The 18,631-nt window shown below is 45.2% G+C and overlaps 1 protein-coding gene across 3 annotated transcripts in view; it reads right to left on the bottom strand.

The window, feature by feature from the left end:
* Adam23 (ADAM metallopeptidase domain 23) overlaps nt 1–14,513 on the bottom strand; it is a 150,149-nt gene extending 135,636 nt beyond the window's left edge. For all 3 annotated transcript variants that reach the window (XM_021167059.3, XM_029477536.2, XM_029477522.2), the window contains exons 1-2: nt 13,860–14,513; nt 12,298–12,530 (exon numbers count right to left, since the gene is read on the bottom strand). In XM_021167059.3, coding sequence (XP_021022718.1) covers nt 12,298–12,530; nt 13,860–14,061 — 435 coding nt within the window. In that variant the 5' untranslated portion in view covers nt 14,062–14,513. The remainder of the gene's footprint in view (nt 1–12,297; nt 12,531–13,859) is intronic.
* Nucleotides 14,514–18,631: the final 4,118 nt, after the last annotated feature.

The following is an 18,631-nucleotide window of genomic DNA, read 5'->3' as shown; positions in this document are numbered from 1 at the left end:
CACTTATATCTACCCAGCTATAGTAGTAACAGCGTAAGTTTCCTCGGTGACCACAGCACTGCATTTAGAAGGGTGGAACTCACTCTGAGGAGATGAGAGGCTCTTCTCTGGGTTTTTTTTTTTTTTTTAGTTGAATAATCCAAATAGGAATTTAGCAGGATCATTTTGCCTGATGCATGCAGACATGACAAGGGAGAAGAGAAGGGGACAAGAACAGAAAAGCAGCTGATGGGACAGCGCACTAAACCAGTGGGCAGCAGCAGAGAGAAATAATCAGCTTCGGAATGGGCAATGAGACTTGATGCCTTAGTGATGCTGTAGGAGAAAGAGTGGGAGAAGGCTCGTAGCCTGAGCAGCTATCTGGAAGATGATGTTCCCATTACCCACATGGGAGGAATGTGGGAGGAGGCTGGGATAGGCGATGTTAGGATTAAAAACTCCATTTTGAACAGGGAAAGCCTGGGTTGTCTATCATACGTCAGAACAGAAACAAAAGCATAACAGCCTTCAAAACTATGGTGAGAATAGCCTTCTAGGAAAAGTCCAAGACTCCCAGACACTACACAGCAGTGAGTCAGGTTAGCTCATAAACAGCTAACATATGAAGGTGTAGAATATCCCAGAGGAATCGGCAAACTTTGGAAAACTTAAATGGAAAGGCAAACTTAAAATTTCTGGTAGGCAGATTTTTTTAGACTTTAGTTATGCATAAAGAAATTATTTTCTATAATAGAAGACAGATTTAGAGGTAATTATGAAGAGAATGTGAGAAGAAGCAGGATACTTTATGAATATACTGCTTGAGCAACAATATTAAATATCTCAGTAGGTCTTGAAAGGATGAACGCCACTCAAATATAAGAATAAATAAAGTGAACACAACATATACTAGATTAATTATAAGGGAAAGGAATAATGATTAACCATTTCCGAAAACAATTTTACACACCATTAGGAAACAAAAACCAATACAATGGCATCATTTGAATGCCCCACTGGTTCTGAAGGGGACAAGCAAGACGGGCAGTCACACAGCTCAACAGAGATGAATGTGACTAACTGTTGTATGGACATTCTGCAGAGATGAAAGGCCACTGTGTCACACAGGACAGCCTACAGCAATTAGCAAAGTAATTAGTGAGAACTCACCACAAAGCCATCATTTATAAGCAGAGGGAGAACCACGGTGCCAGCTCTTCTGGCAAACCTGCACACAGATTCTACATGCTGGCCAAGGCCTGTTCAATTGGATCCCGTGTGAAAATGAAAGCATACTCTTGTCCGGTTGGGTTCTTTCTTAGTTGGAAGATGTAGAGACATTCTATCTGCCACGGTCTCATCCTTTCTCTATTTCATATCCAAGCCTTTCAATGGCAAATTGGTGTTTTTCTTGGGTGTGGCCTCATTGGGAGACGTGGCGGGAGGGAAGAAAAGGGAAGGAGTTTGCTAACTCGGACAGTTCTTGGGAAACCCATCTTAAGATCTGTGTTATTCAGAGCACAAGTGTGGGGGCTTTACCAATGCCCTTGAGGGCGCGGGGAAAGGTGCAGCCTGGGGCTGGGGACATACCTCGGTAGTATGCGCACTGGCCTGACACACAGAGACCTTGGGTTTAATTCCCACACTGCCATAAAGAAAGAAAACATTCGCCTTACAACTCACTAAAACGCCTGCTTTCCAAATGTCCTGGTTATCAACAAAGATTTAGGGAAATCATCTCTAGCTGTCAGTGAAGCTCAGCCAGGGCCACAGATAATTAATTCATCAGGCCTCAAGCACACCATCCCGTACTCACTCCTCAGGATCCCACCACCAGCTTCCCGAGACCTGACGTTAAGTCTGTGCCCCAAACCTGGCTCAAGCCTTCTGCCTTCTTCAATCTGACATGGATAGAACTCAAACCAAGAAGACGCTGAAATCCCTCAGCCACTCAGCACTCAGTAATAACAAGGGGAGCAGGAGCAGACGACATTTTCTGATATTCTAAACAGCCCTCGACACAGGGCTCTGCCAAACACACAAGAACGTGACCTAAGGAGAGAAGGGCCCTTTAGCTCTTGCTCTCTGAGGTTTCTGCCCAGAGTCAGCCGGCTCAGCAGGGCCCATGTGGCAAACACTGCTCAATTCATGGCGGCCAGGAAACAGCAGGGTGAAAGACAGCCCGGAAGATCTACTTCCCCCAGCCAGGCCCCGCCTCCTAATGTGTCCATCATCCTAAAATAGTAACATCAGCTGGGGACTAAGCCATTAACCCACTAGCCTGTGGGGGGCATTTCATATTCAAACCATTATAACGGCCAAATTTTTAGAATCACATATGTTCCACAAATAAACAGATATACCGGGTCATTAAATGGCCATTTCCTTGCTTTGAGTTGAAATATCATCTTCGTTTTTGAGTCCCTGGCTATGCTACATTCCATGTGCTGACAAATGCACTAAATTGGGAGTTCTGTCTATTTTTTTCCCTTAGCTACTAAAAAAAAAAAAAAGGTGGCTTTACCAACTCTTGTTAAATCAGCTTGCTTCAGACGCCCACCTCTTTAAGCTCTAAGCTCCTACAGAGTATACAAGAATACTTTTCCAAGAAAAGAAGTTATTCCTAAAATGAGTCAAATGTCTGACATATACATTGGAAACACCAAACACAACTCTACCAGCCCCCCTCTCCCCATAAGGAAGGAAAATCTGAGAGAGAAAAAAATAAGATTAAAGGAAAATAAGGGAAGATGTCAGGCATGGTGAGACACACCTGCAATCCCAGAATTTGGGCAGCTGAGGCAGCAGGATTTTAAGTTTGAGGCTAGCTTGAGCTTCACAGTATAAACTTGTCTCACAAATGTAAAATAAATAAATAAATAAATAAATAAAGGAAAGAAAAGGAAAAGAAGAAAGGAAGGGAGGGAGGGGGAGAGGGAGGGGGAGGAAAGGGGAAGGGGGGGAAGGGGGAGGGGGAGGGAGAAAGCTGGGAGGGGGAAGAGAGATAAAGACCAACAAAGCTACCCAATGCAAGGAAATGCTCAAGGCAGTAGGAAGGGACATGGCTCAGGTGTCATTAGCACACAGGACTTTTGATCAAGAAGACAAGTGTCTGAGCTACAGAGAAGGCTCAGTGGTCAAGAGCAAGCATGAACTGCTCTTTCTGAGTTCCATAACACTGCCAAGTAGCTCACAGTTCCTAACTCCAGTTCTAGGGGATAGGAATCCCTCTTTTGGTGTCTGTGAGCACGGCACTCACACACACTCACACACACACACACACACATTTAAAAATATATATTTTGAGAACAATTTTTAAATAAATACTTTTTAAAATATTTTGATTTCAAGGGCATGACAAGCTCTCTATGCCCCCCTCACGGAAGTGTACTACAGGAAACTGGAAATCTGGAGATGAAGGCTCTACATCTAGAACATGGAAGTGATAGTCATCTCAGTAGTTCTGCTCTGAGGACTGTGGGTGAGAGGTAGGGCAGTGCCTCCATAAAACAATGAAGTTCAGTACAAAAGCTACAGATTGTATTTACTGCCGCAAAGCTTTGGAGAGTTGAGCTGCAAGTTCATTTAATGTGTTCTACTTCACTGAAGAAGTAAAGAGCTCGGAGACACATGAGGGAAAGACTTGTCTACGCATGGCTGGATTTATAGCGTTGGTGGAGCCCATCTATGGGGCTGCCTTCATATGTACTGGCAGGCCTGTGACACAAGACAGCACAAAACACCCAATTAAGCAAGCCAGACTGCAACTTGCCACGGGAGTTTTTACATGTCCATACTGATGGAAAGCAAGCTCCAGGGAGATCCTGGAACTCAGCAGACACTCAAAAGAATCAAGCCAGTGCCTCTCTTGTTCCTTGTTTATTCGTCTCTCTAGTCTCTCTAGTGTTCCTCTCTAGGGATGTAAGAGATCAGACTCAAAGCCTTGCAAATACGAGGCAAGCCCTCTATAGCTGCCCTACACTTCCAGGCCTCCTGGAGCGGTTTGCTTTGCTTTTATCTTGTTTCAGGTTGTTTTTGTTGCTGTTGTTGCTTTGCTTTGCTTTGCTTTGCTTTGTTTTGTGGGTTGTTGGTTTATTTGTTTGTTTTTTGTGATCAGCTTCTGCCCATGCTTAGGTCAGACTACTTCGAAATGTACCTTTAATCCCACCAGGCAGTCAGAGGAAGTCCAGGATCATGTGATCTCCCGATTGCCACTATCCACCTTGACCAAACCACCCCCTTGCCAGGATACTGCCATGGAATTAAGAGGTGAACGCCTCTTCTGTGTCGCTAAGCCCAAGAGCAATATATAGCCCCTGGCCTATTCATACTTCTCCACAGCAGCCTACTTGGGCTTAAGGGCTCTGCCATCAGTGTATGTCATGTAGAGGGATCTGCTCGAAGTCCCATCCTTCTCATTTCAAACCCTTGGAAAACATTTACTGTTTAGGTTGAACCCGTCAACAAATGAGTGCACCACGTCATAGAAGAATTCCAAACGGAGGAAGTTTCCAAGGGAGGAAATGTGCTTCTGCCCACTCTCTAGCCGAAGAAGATGTCAACAAAACTTTGAGAAACTAAATTAACTCGCAGCTGCTCTGGAGGGGTTTCCAGAGACTTCTACCTGCCCTGACATGAGTGAGCAGGGTTGTTTCTCAGGTCATTATTTCAAATAAAACATGATAACTAGATCCTTTTTATAATAGAATTTCTAGCATTAACCTCAATTAAAGTTGTACTAAATATACATAAATTCTAAGCACAAAGACTCCCCAGGAACACTACAAAACCCAGACTTTGACTGAGTGTTCACTAAATTGTGCTAAAGTTCCTAAAGGGTACCTTCATTCATTGAGAACTGAATACTTTGGGTGAATAAAACCTTATGATTGTGTGCTTTGTGCTTTATGCGCTTTCTCGAAAGGAAAACAACTTATTCTGAAAACTCAAACCTTAGGAACAACTAGTTATTCAGGCCTTAAAAATGGATATGACAAGAACCTCTGAGCTAAGTAGGAATTTAATGGAATTCGGACCTCAAAGCCTCAGGACACATTAGTGATGGATTCGTTTCTTTCCATGGAGCACAAAGGTTTTCTGGAAGTAGCCTCATAGTCTGGACAGCTATGGATGAAATCATGCCCACAGACTTCCCCCACACGTGGACTGACACTTGGACAAACAGACACAGAAGAATGCTGAATGAGAAAGACCACGGTGGCTCTGTGGGGTCGGAGGGAAGCAGAGGTGTATCACCTGTGCTCTGCCTGAGGAAAACTTACCTAGCTGAAGTTATGCTCGCTGCATGTGGAGAAAGGGAGTCGCGTGATGAAATAAGTGTTCCAGTCAGATTAATCTGTCAGCGGTGGGACTGATGGATTGACAGAGAACGAGACAAGCGGCGGTGACAAGAGCACAATGTGGTGAGGAGGGGGTGGATTCAGGGAGCAGCATCAAGACTTGGTAAGTGACTATTTATAGGCAGAAAATGAAGGAAAGAAGAGTCAAAGATGACTTCCCAAGTTCACTCTTCCAGGCTGAGAGGCAGCAGTCCCAGTGAGAAAAATAGGGACCGTGAGGACAGCTCTCTCCTTGAAATACAACTATTGTGCAATGGCTAAAGTCACTAAACCTGGCCAACGCCACCAGACAAAGGGTCCTGGCTTATTTTCTGACTGTCAGAAGAAAGGAGCAGTGGGCTACTAACCCCAAGAAGTGAAGGCAAGAGGATGCCAGCAGTTATAGAGTTGGCAAGAATAAGGCGGGCCCTGAGCAGGAAGCAAGGCTCAGCTGAGAGCTACTCAAATTGATTTTTTTAAAAAACTGATCTAGACTTGATAGAAGAAAAAAAATCAAAGACAAGGATCCAAAGCTAAACACCCAGAGACACCAAGAAAGAAAAAGAAATAAAGAAGGGTAGAACTGAGGCAGGAGGCTGTTTCCATCCGTTGTCTGTTACTGTAACTGAATACTGCAGACTAGATGACTTACAAAAAACACAGGTGCATTTGGCTTATGATTCTGGAGGCTGCAAAGCCCCCAATCATGGCACTAGTGTATACAGAAGACCTTCCTGATGCAGCATGACCAGGTTGAGAGCATCCCATGGCAAACCAAATGTTCTAGCCAGAGTCTTTCTTGCTCTTCATATAAAGCTACTGATGCCGTCATGGGGTTCCTCCCATCATGACATCCTCCAATTCTACTTACTTCCCAAGGATTTTACTACCACATACCACTACCATATGAGTTTGAAATAGCATTTCCAACACAAAATTGTGTAGAACAGGTTCAAAGTACAGTCTAAGGAAATTAGGATTGGGGAGCAGCCCAGTTCTTTCTTCCCTCTGCTTTCCTTGAGCAAAGGTTGCTCTCTCCTCTGCCTGTCTATCATCTTCTGTTTCAACAGCTAGTAATGGCACAGACACTCCACAGCGCGATCCTGATTCTCCACCAGGAGAGAGTGGAGACTAAGCGCCGCTGTCTTTCTCCAGCCTTTTCTCCTATTCTTATCTAAAGCATACACCCACCTTCTCTACATAGGAGCTCCTTCTTAACACTCAGTGGACCTGTCACACCCAGCATCTAGGCCCACTCTGCCCTTCAAAGGAAACCACCATTCTCTCCCATGTTCTGTTATTTTATCTTCTCCAAGCACTTGTCAACACTTCTAATTAACAGGCTGGTGGTGTTAGTAGGCTTGTCTGTCCCTACCCCCTTTGGAAGGTAAGCGCTCTGTGAGCCACAGGATTGGTGTTGGACACCATGCTCGTTTCCTGGGCCCCCTCCTATGACTCACCCTATGACATGGGATAAATCAAACCCCTGCATCTGTCTCTCCTGTCTATACAGCCTCTCACTTCTTCTGACACTCACTATCTCTCTCCACCAAGAGCTCTGCCCAGGAAAGAGGTGGATTCAAACCCTGGCTCTGTCTGCAGCTCTCTAGCTATTAGTCCTGTTTGAAGACACCAATGATAAATCTCAACTGCTGCATGTAAAATAAACCGTGGTCACTAGATTTCTAAGGAATTGTGAAGGGCTTTTTTTCTTACTACCCACACTCCCATTTCCGGTCTCTCACATACCTAATGCACTGTCTGCGTCCTTCTCCTTACTCACAAGACTGAAATGCCTAAAAGAAAATTTGCAAATGAAGCAGGGGGGCCACTATAGAGGTGTTTTTGCAAGTTTAAATAGTATAAACATATGGTTAGCAACTCCCACAAAGACAAAACTCAAGACTACAATTACCACTCCTGATGATCTAGTCAAGTACAAATATATATATATATATATATATATATATATATATATATATATATATATATGAATCTGCAGGCTATTTGTTTTTAATTTCAGTATGATTATAACATGAGATGTACGGCAATCACTCAATTCTTTCTCTATATATTTTCTTATATATGGATGTTCCATGCCCCACAATAGTGAAACTTCCATTTAATAAATAAGGATCATAAAACATATACTCCATACTTCTAAAAATGTATAAGAACATCTTGTAGGAGAACTCCTTGGGACTTCCTTATCCCTTAGTGCTCTTTCTGTTGTCCCATACTAAGGAAAACGGAGCTTCTGGCTTCTAGAAAATCAAGAACTGTGGAACCAGCCTTGCCCTGAAGTAAACCCAAATGCATGATCACCACGGTCCAAATTCACTTACCGCTGACATGACCCTCTGTGGTAGATATATGTTCAGCACACATGAGTCTCTGGATTCAACTCCCAACACCAAAATAAAAAGGAGACTGACTTTACTAAACTCTCCCATTTCTCTCTTTAACCTGGAATTGTGGGGAATAGGGAGTAGCCTGTTTACCTAAAAGTCAGTTGTGACAAGAGGTAATTTGTTTAGGTGACTCCAATGATGTGTGGGTCACCCTCCCCAACCCTAAACTATGCCTCATGTCCCTCTCCCACTCCTTCCCTATCAGACGAGAGACCACATAAAAGACAAGTAAATTTTGATCAACATTCTCGGGGGGGAAAAGACTTCCCAGCATCATCTTAAAGGGGAGTGAATGAATGAAGAATGAATGAGTCTGTTTCTCCTGCTGTTCATGTTTATTATCCATTAGATTTGTATACTGTATTGATGATAGATTGTTATGTGTAATAATCATATAACGGCACATAGACTCATAACGACTGGCAAGTCTTGATAACAAACAGGCATAAGAAAATGCAAAGCTCCTCTTCTATCCTCATTCTCACTCAACACAACACTGTTGGCATGAGTTGTCCAGGCCTTCTTTCCCACACACCAAGCAATCTGAGGATTCTCTACAACGAACAAGCCAGGTCCTCTAATTCAGTTTTGTTCAGACACTAATCCATCTGAAGATAGTGTTAGATCTCACAGGCTGGAGGCTGACTCCCACAAGACTTCAGATGCCAATCACAAGCTCCAAGCTAGGACCTGAGTGAGCAGGCTATAAATCAGGCCTCTCAACACTCCCTCAGAGTTGACTGACTTGCTAAGAGAAAATCACTGAATTCAGGGAAAACATTTACTACTTGCCAGGAAAGACATTATAAAAGTGACAGATTAAACAGCCAGGTGGAAGAAATACACAAGGCAAGATATGGAAGAAAGGTATGAGCTCTGGGCCTCCCCAGGTGCCACACCCAGAATCTGATCCCTTTGCATCAGAAGCTCTGGAGAAGCTTCATTTTATAAGTGTGGTTGATCACGCCACTAGACATTGATGATCAACTATATCTTAAGGTCCTTTCCAGATGGCTGAGGATGAAAGTCCCAACCCTTCAATCACACCTTCATCTTTCTAGTGACTAGACTTCCATCATAAAAAACATCTTAGAAGGCCCCAGTCACCAGGCATTGTCACATTATCCCATGAAAGAGCAGCCTCTTCTCTCATCACTCTGATGATTTCAAGAGTCTGTGTGACAGAAAATGGGGTGACACCAAATCTATATTTTCCAGTACCCACAAAATTAAAATTCTTCATTAGCATGCCCTGATACTGCTATGTAATACTAAACTGACATCTTAGGTAGTAAGGAGATTGCTATAATAAACGATCAGATAGCAAGATTGCCTATCAAAAAAATCTTAATTTGGAGAAGTACGAAAAGTAGAAAGAAAACCTAAGGCATCTACTCATCCCCTGCCCACTCTCAGACTGGCTTGGTTTTAGGCCTCATATCCAGGTACAGTTATAATTGTGCCCTTCTCTCAAAAATGGAGCCATGTGGGCTTTAACTATTTCTTCAGCATCACTCTATGCAGACATTGAAATGATTCCCGTTCTCATTCACTTTCAATTGCTGTGATAAAACACCATGACCAAAGCAACATGGGGACTGTAGGGATAATTTGGCTCACACATGCCAGGTCATGACCGATCACTGAAAGAAGTCAGAGTAGGAGCTCAAGGCAGGAACTGAGGTAGAGACCACGGAGAAGTGCTACTCACTGGCTCTTGTCCCATGGTTTGTTCTGCTTGCTTTCTCATACACTCCAGGACCATCAGCCCAGAGGAACACTGACCTGAGGAAGCTGGGACCTCCCACATCAATTGTTAATCAAAAGAGTGTCTCCAAGATTTGCTTGCAGGCCATCTGATTAGAGCATTTTCTCAACTGAGATTTCCTCTGCCCAAATGCTCCTAGTTTTGGTCTGTCAAATCAACAGATCAAAAAGGAAAAAACAAACAAACAAACAAAAAAACCCTAACCTGCAAAATTTCTAAGCATTCTTTGACATAGAAATGCTAAAGCTTTCAGAGCCAATACCGTATACACAGGTCCACCACACATCCAGCTTTCAGACTATCCCTTTATGAAAGAGTTAATAAGCATTTCAACTTTCGTGGCTGTTAAGTATGAAGGACCCATCCACACACAAGATTACAAAACTTCTTCAGACATAAATGTGGAGCGTGGCCTTGCAACCTAGATTTGGAAATGTCCCAGTCCAAATCTGCACCCAATCACAGGGATCCATGGGAGAACCACAGTGATTCAGCATTTCTAAGGCATTCATTAAAATGTGCTTGCCTGCAGCAGAGCCCGAGCAAGGACAGGTCCCAAGTACATGGATATTAAAATCAAGTTCTTTTTTTTAAGAAGCAAGGATGGGGGGAATTCTGTACTTTCTCATTGTAACTTTTAGAAAGCAGCTGAGCTGGCAAGTGTGTCTGCTATTCAGCAAGTCATCCTAAGATCCAGTGGAAAACACGAACACGTCCTACTGACCAGCCCACAGAAGCTTAAAGACACAGGGGGAAAAGGAACTCAGAGACCACAAAAGGAAAAGTCAGGGTGCCACCAAATCAGATTTGTACTATAAACCTAACCCAGGCCTCAGAATCTTGCTTATGTCTTCTCGGTGTCTCCTGGAGAATAAATGTGGCTTTTTCACCCTTAAGAACCCCATCATCTCTTATCTGTGAACCTTTACCATACAGCTTTGCATATGAGAAATATACAACAGATGTTTATCAAATTAAGTTAATAAAAAAAGAAAAAGACTGTCAAATATCATGTCTGTCTAAACGTTCTTTTCAAAAGTAGAAAAGAAGCCAGGCTACCAGGGTGAGGAGAGTCAAGAAATTTAGTAAGTCCAACAGCAAGCCAGTACTCCACAGGAGAAACCCATTCATCTACATAAGTGGCAGGTAAAAGGTCAACAGACCTTATTATCATAAAGTCGGACATATGCAGTGAATGGCGCCCATAAACAAAGCAGCCATCTAAGGCTAGACCATAGGACAAACATTAGTCATAACATCCAACGCCCACGTTAAAAAGAAGTTTCACTGAAATCTCTTTCAGATCTCAGCTGTGGAAGCTTCCTCCAGCACCCTGTACAAAGGCCCTAGAGTTTAAGAACTATAAACAAGCAATGCAATCTATCCCCAACTTAGCATAGGGATCACTGATAAGGGAAGCTAGCTGGTCCTCACTGCATGTTATCAAGGGGGCCTTGGGCATCTCTTCCTAAAGACAACATCTATTCCTTCTATCCTTAAGACATGAAGTATTAGTTACTCCACTAAGTTACAGAAAACCTTCTCAGCGAAAGGCCTGCTAGGGGAGAAGCTCACAGTCTCAGCCATGGTAGGCAACACCCCCTTCAAAATCACACAAAGGCGGCTAACCAGGTTAACAAAGTTATTCAGTATAAAGGACACTTTTTCTCAGGGACTTCACTTGTCTTAAAAATAGTATCAATTAACTGCTCAAACCTAATAGCTGCTTTAAACCGTGAAAAGAGTCCCACAAAGGCCTTTTATCCCTGTCTCCCTATTTATGAAATGGGGAGAGGCATGGCGGTCCTACCAATCACATGCTGGTGCAAACCACGGAAGCACTGCCTAAGTTCTACATGCTTAACCAGCTCCTGCTCTTGCCGACTGAACAGGGACAGTTCAGAAGGCAATGTAACCTTATTATCATAAAGTCAGACATGTGCAGTGAAATCACACCCACAAACAGAACAGCCTGTTTTCTGTGCCCAATGCAGAGCAAAGTTTCCACTACCGCACTGTGTAGACTTGCTTCAGATCCAAAATATCATTGGATCACACAATAAGACCCAGGAGAGGGGATTCTTTAAACTCTTGGACCATTAGATACTTTTGTCTTTGTTTGGGTATCTTTCTCAAGCTCCAGGCCACTTTCACAACCAACCTAAAAGTAAAGCAATGCTCACCACCCATGCAGAGAGCCCTCAAGGGTGATGTCAATCAAAACTGGTCTATATCTTATATAAGTCGTTGTTTTCTGTTCTTCATAGTCTCTTGAATGCTGAATTGTTTACTGACAACACATCATAGTTATGCTCCCCCACCCCCTATGCCCAATTCAAGAAATAAAGTAAACTCAAGTGCAAGTTCTGCATGGAAAGCCTGCTGGGGAAAGGGCAGCCACACTGCCTCTCAGAGAGGCCTTCTGTGTACAGACTTCCAGGAGTTTTATCTCCTGGGAGGTAGCTTCCTGCGCCTTTACATAAATGCTCCCAGAAACAAGTCAGAACTGCAAACAAGTTCACTCTATTGCTTAGTGCCAAGGTACCTGAGAGACACAGGGACCCAGTTTGTCACAGGACGTCTGAAAATGTTGTTTCCATTTCAGTCAAAGAAACAAACAGTAAACCCTGTCCAGGTCGATCCCAAGTTAATTCCCTCTAGTTTCTCTTCTACCATCCTATTAATTGCTTACTTAATAAAATGCTGCACTAAAATTTGTGAAATCAGATTCTGGCAGAAAATCAAATGAAAAGAGAACTCTTTGTGGCAGCAAGTTGGACATATTCAGCCTCCTGCCTACCTTATTGTGTTTCTGTTGGTGTCTGGCCTTTGTGTCAAGAACATGATAGGGGCTTTCTGAGTCCTGGTTGATGTAATACACCAGTCTTGAAGGCAGTGTGATTTCTTTTTGCACTGCACTGCTGTTATTTCTGCTGTAGCTGGTATTTCTGCTGCTGCTATTTTGTTGCAATGTGTTGTCTTCATCTGCCAGGACTCCCAGGGTTTTTTCTGCAGTTTCATTCCAGTGCGGAGCTGGGGGGTTGGGGGGAAGCACAAATATACACAAATACACACAGATACATCCAGTAAATATATAAGCTCTAAAATACATCTTTCCATTAATTACATTAACAAAGTTTTCTATTGCTAAAAAGTTAGAAAGTGGAGACACCAAAAGACAAGTTACTGTAACAGTGGTTTGGCCTGGATAGGTCACTAGCCAGAGACGCTTACACAATCGTGTCCTGTACTCAGGTATACCTTTTCTATCCACTCTTAGATCTGAACATCTGAACTGTGAGGGGTCAGAGAGCAGAATGCGCTTAGAGAAAAGTCAGCAACTAACATGCTCAAGGGTCCTGACCCTTGTCCCCTCCCTCCTCAGAGGATGCAGCAGCTCAACTGTACCCATCTTAATATCACCTCATCTGAGAGCCAAGAACACTCTAGACAAAACTTGAGTCCTGAATTCATGGACACTGAATGTAAAGTGATACTTTCAAATATATTTGTGTGTGTGTGTGTGTGTGTGTGTGTGTGTGTGTCTGTGTTTATGTGTATTATGTGTGTGTGAATGTGTATATGTATATATATACACACACACACACACACACACACACACACACACATATATGCATACATATATGAATGATTCCTATTTCTTTCTAACTTTGAGATGAGGAAAAAAAAAACTGTTTTGCCATAAAGGGCTATAGTTGCTGGCAACTTTCCAAATTCTTTCTTTTTTACTGCCAAGGCCAGCTTTCTGCTTTCAGTGACTTCCAATCACCAGTGTGCTCAACATTGTATTATTCTGATTGCTCATTATGACAAGCATTTTGGGGAAACACAGCCAAAGGTCATGCGCAAAGAGTGTCTTGGAGACTTTCATTCTCTGGTCCCCAAAGTATGCCTCTCTCACCTTAATTCCAGCAGCAGGGACTAAACCTGGTGGGGAATTTGAGGGATCAAGCATTTGCCACTATTATTGCATGCCCCCCACCCCTCCGCATTCATATGAAGGTTCCCCAAGGCAAAAAGCAACTTGCTAGCTCACTGCATCTTCCTGTTACTGGAAGTTACATAGAGAGCGCTAAAGGACTCAGGAGCCACCAAATACCTCTGGGTGGAACCCACAGTCACTGGAATGGGTCTTTAGTGAATGCAACAGAAACGGACTTCCAAAAGTGAACTAGCATGAACCTGGGCTTGGGACGGACAAGGGTGGAGAGGTGGACAGGGAGGCGCTCGAAGGCCAGGCTGGGGACCCACTCGTCCGGGTTACACGCACCTGCGTGCCCTTCTCTCTCCTCCCCAGGGCCCCGCGGGGAAGGCAACGCAAAGGGCACGGGCCATACCCACCGCTGGGCGCAGCGGCCCCCCGGGCACGGGGCCGGGACGAGGTGGCGAGCGCAGGTAGCAGGAGAAGGACGAGGAGCAGGAGGCAGGGCGGCGCGCGGGCCGGCACAGGGCCGGCGGGGCAGCGGCCGGGGCCGCAGGAGGCGCCGGGAAGGCTGCAACCCGTCAGGGGCGGCCGCCGGGAGATGCTGCCGGGCGGCTTCATGGCTCATCGCTCCCGGGCGCCGGTCCGAGTGACCCGCGAGAGCGCCGGGCTGGGCTGCAGGGCGGCTGCGGGCGGAGCCGGTCACGCCGGCTGGGCGCGCATGCTGCGGCCGCGGGCAGGGGTCAGGGGCTAGGGTCTCGGGGACGGCGGCGCGCCGTCCTCCGCTCTTTCCGCCTTTCGGGGAGCGGCCCGCAGAGGGGGTCCCCGCCGCTCCACCAACTTGGAGCCTCCTCCAGTGGCTGCACCCTCCCAGTGGCGGGCGCGGCCGCACCAGTGACTGCGGGGGTTGCTGCCGGGCCTAAGGATGCTGAGGAGGCGCGCGCAGGAGCGAGCGGCACGGGCACGAGCGGCGCGGGCGCGAGACTCGGGAACGCGCAGCGCGGTACTGCACCCCACCCTCCGGGAGCGCGCCCGAACGGGGTTTCGGGTGCGGATGCTGATGCTCTTGCAGATGCTGATGCTGTAGCCTGCATGGGCCGCGCTGCGCATGCTCGACTGTAGGAGCCCTGGTTGGGGGGGGGGGCGGGGGGGGCAGAGTGATGCAGCATCCCAGGCAGCATCAAAATAGTTGGTGGCACCTCCAAAGACCTGAGGTAGGGGAGAAAGAAGTTTGCAGTCAGGGATGACCCCGAAGAGGAAAGTGCAAGGGTTTCCAGGCCTGGGGCAAGCCTGATTTGGCAACAACTTGCCAAGAAAAGCGACCCATCCTCAACACCCACTCCTATACCAACTCTCCAGCGCAGGGAAAACTGAGACTATGCATTTTCCTTCTCAAACCTTTATTTATTTCCTTCCTTCAAATAAAGGGCTGCAGCCAGGGAGGTAAAAATAGCTGTGCTCCTCATAGCAGCGAGTGGGATGACAGTGGGAAGCACTGTGGTGCATCCGCAGGCTGGCGTCTGTGGGCACTGAGCCACTGGGATCCCCTTGCAGGGTCGTGGGTCCTCCCTCCTTGTGCCCATAGGGCTTTGAAGAGAGCTAAATTCAGAAAGTGTGACGGGCCATATTCTGGAATAGAAGAATACAGAGATTAGAAAGCAACCGTGCAGCTATCTTAGGAAATCTATGGTTTGTCAACCAGCCTTGGGGGTGGGCAGGCATTTCTGAGAACACACTTCTATTTTTGAGATCCAGTCGTATCTTGTGCAGAGAAAGGGGGTATTTTCGCTCAGTGCTGTCAGTTCCCTGGTTTGGGTGGGTTAGCAGCCGCTACTAATTCTGGTGGTTCCAAACTAAGATCTGAGGCCCATTTCTATCACCGGACCGACTCGGGTAATACCATCAGTAACTTATCCACTCTCCCAAGATTGGTCTGAGTAATAACAGTGGTGTCTAACTCCATTATTGATATTTAAAATAGAGCTAAGGATATCTACTCAGAAAGGGCTGGGAAGGTTCAAGAAGTGTGTGATTAAAATAACAGTCGAGGCTGTTAGCTACCTTCTGTACCCGAGCTTCACGGAAAGAACTTCTGGAGACAGACAAAGATGACAGGCCTGCATGCAGATCTCACACTGCAGAGCTGTTGAGGTGTCAGATATTAATTTTGTTTTGTTTTGTTTTTCGAAACAGGGTTTCTCTGTATAGCCCTGGCTGTCCTGGAACTCACTTTGTAGACCAGGCTGGCCTCAAACTCAGAAATCCGCCTGCCTCTGCCTCCCGAGTGCTGGGATTAAAGGCATGCACCACCACTGCCCGGCTCAGATATTAATTTTAATCTCTTCTTTTCACATTTGAGTATGAGTATTTATTGGACACATGGATTTAATTAACCAATGTTCGCATGCACGCACACATGCACACACACACACACACTCTATGCGAGCAACAGTTTTCATTCACATTGTAACGCTAGGTTCTAACATGCTATCTAAGAACCAGGGAAATCTCTTGGATAATACATGGTCAATGAGTAAGCCAAGAGATTGTCTCAAGTTATATTTGATATAATATACATCCTGAAGAGAGGGTACGGAGACCTCGTAGTGCATGAAGTTAGTGACTTTCCTACTTGCTATCCTTGGCTCTCCATATGCAAATCATTTTTCCCTATCAAAACATGGCAAAAATAGGCGCTGGGGGTGTAGTGTTTACCTATCATGTAAAGGCCCTGAGCACTCCATTCCAGCATCACACAAAAAACTATCTCTCTCTGTGTGTTTTTCTCTCTGTCTATCTGTCTTTCTGTCTGTCAGTCTGTCTGTCTCTCTCTCTCTCTTCCCCACCCTCTGTGTGTGTGTGTGTGTGTGTGTGTACACATGCACTTGCACTCAAGCACACATGAATGTCTGCCATGGCACAAGAGGATGTCAAAAGACAACTATATGGAGCAACCCATGGCGCTGGCCACATATGTGGCAGAGGATGGCCTTGTTGGACATCAGTGGGAGGAGAGGCCCTCGAGCCTGAGGTTGTTCGATGCCCCAGTGTAGGGGGAATGAGAAGGTGGATGTAGGGGAGGTGGGAGGATGGGATTGGGTGGGTGAGGGAGCACCCTCATAGAGGCAGGGAGAGGGGGATAGAGGGTTTCTGAAGGGAAGGCCTGGAAAGGAGAAAAAAATTGAAATGTAAATAAAGAAAATATCCAAGAAAAGAAAACGAAAAAAAAAAAAAAAAGAAGTGTTGACTAGACAGAGAGTCAATACATATATTGAACCTAACAATATGTTCATCATGTAATCAAAAGGACAAATGAGTTAAATCCTTAGGACCTGTATTTAAAAAGCCAGGAACAAAGATAATCTTGTAATCCAATGATGAAAAGGTGTAGTCAGGTAGACCTCAGACAGAGTTTAGCTAACTTGGCAAATTCCAGCCAGTAATAGAGTCTTATAACATAAAAAATAATAATAATAAAGTAGCTGGGCACGGTGGCGCACGCCTTTAATCCCAGCACTTGGGAGGCAGAGGCAGGCAGATTTCTGAGTTCGAGGCCAGCCTGGTCTATGGAGTGAGTTCCAGGATAGCCAGGGCTACACAGAGAAATCCTGTCTTGAAAAAAACAAAAAAAAAAAAAAAAAAAAAAAAAGACAACTGTATTTATGCTGAGTCAGGCATGGTGGGGACAGAATGACACAGTTCCTGCCCCTGGGCCAGGGCCAGCAGATGTGGGCCTCCAAGAGTGTAAACTGTCCTGGGCATAAGGCTAGTTTGTTTAATAATGTATATACTTTACATTTTTCCTTGGAGGAATGTCCTCCCTGTTAACTTTAATGACTCCATGATTATCAGAGACTGCAAGAGCCCAGGAGGCAAAGGTGTGGCTAATCTCTCAGCAAAATGGTAAACGCTGGGACCTTCAGGACAGCCCTTAAACTGGGGGAAAAGAACTCTAAAAACATGAGTTCAAAAATATATAATTTTTCAACTATGCAAAATATAAGGATGCAATATGAATTATGAGGGGCTTCAGGAATCTAAAGGAACAGAGGTAGCTACACTAGGAGCCAGCTTGCCAGAAAGATACAAAGGCAGGCAGATTCCTGAGTTCAAAGTCAGCCTGGGACACACTGAGTCCAGAACAGGGTGTGGTAGAAGTGGTAATTTCAGGGCAAGGTCCCATCTAGCAAGGTCTCCTCTCTGCTTTACTGAGGCTGGCAGATCTCTGAATTCTTATGCAGAGTTAAAAGAAACGTGTGCTTCCGGTTTCCTAAGAATTAAGGGGCTGGGGCCAACAGATGCTGATTCTTAGGATAATCAAAAGGAAACTTGAAGTAAATGACTAGATTGGTATGTAAAATAAAATACTGGGCTTATGATCTGCAAGAGGTGAGCTATCCAGAGAATATTTTAGAATGGCAAGAGAAACCCACCTAGAGAGCTGTCTCAAGCAGAACACAGAAAGAGCTGTCTAGAGATCTCCAGAGAAAGTAGATCAGAAAGAAAGAGTGCAGAACAGAGAGAAAGCAGGCTGGAAAGCTGTCTCCAACAGAACACAGGCCGCCAGCTTGGATCCACGATTTGACTTTGAGTCCTTTGTTTCACTGCTCCCAGACATCCTTTCTTTCAGAACTGCTCTCCAAGCCAAGGCTGGTCCTTGGCATATTTGGGTAGCAACAGAAGAGATGCAGCAAGCCTGGCTGAAGTTAAGAAAATGAAAAATCAGAAGGCCAGGCTGAGTCTGGTAACAAAGGCACTGGGCTGCGGTGGTCATCAGTGGACGGACGAGTGTAAATCTGGTCAGGACACCAGATGTAGAAAATGGTTGCTGTGAGGACCCAAGGGGAACGGGGGGTTGGGGGGTGGGATACCATGCAATATGGACACCAGTGAACACAGGAGCATCCAGAGGGGACAGACTGTCCCAAGTGCTTGGAGAAATGACTCTCTGGCCTGGACAGGAAAGCCACCTGAATGGGCCTCCTTTTGCCATAGTCTGCTTGCTGATTTTAAAACCAATGAGACAGTTAGACTGATAAAAGAACAAGAAAAAGTCAAACACAGAAATATTAGGTTTAGAAGGGATATGACCCAAAGAGGTCACAGGAGAGGCCCCCAGAGGGTGAAAGCTGATGAAAAGGGGAGTTTGACAGACCAGGCTCACAAGAACAATCAGAGTGGTACAGTCACT

Source organism: Mus caroli, unplaced genomic scaffold (assembly GCF_978045245.1).
Source record: "Mus caroli unplaced genomic scaffold, Mus_caroli_1 scaffold_1, whole genome shotgun sequence".
NCBI lineage: Eukaryota > Metazoa > Chordata > Mammalia > Rodentia > Muridae > Mus > Mus caroli.
This window is presented reverse-complemented; position numbering and strand designations above follow the sequence as displayed.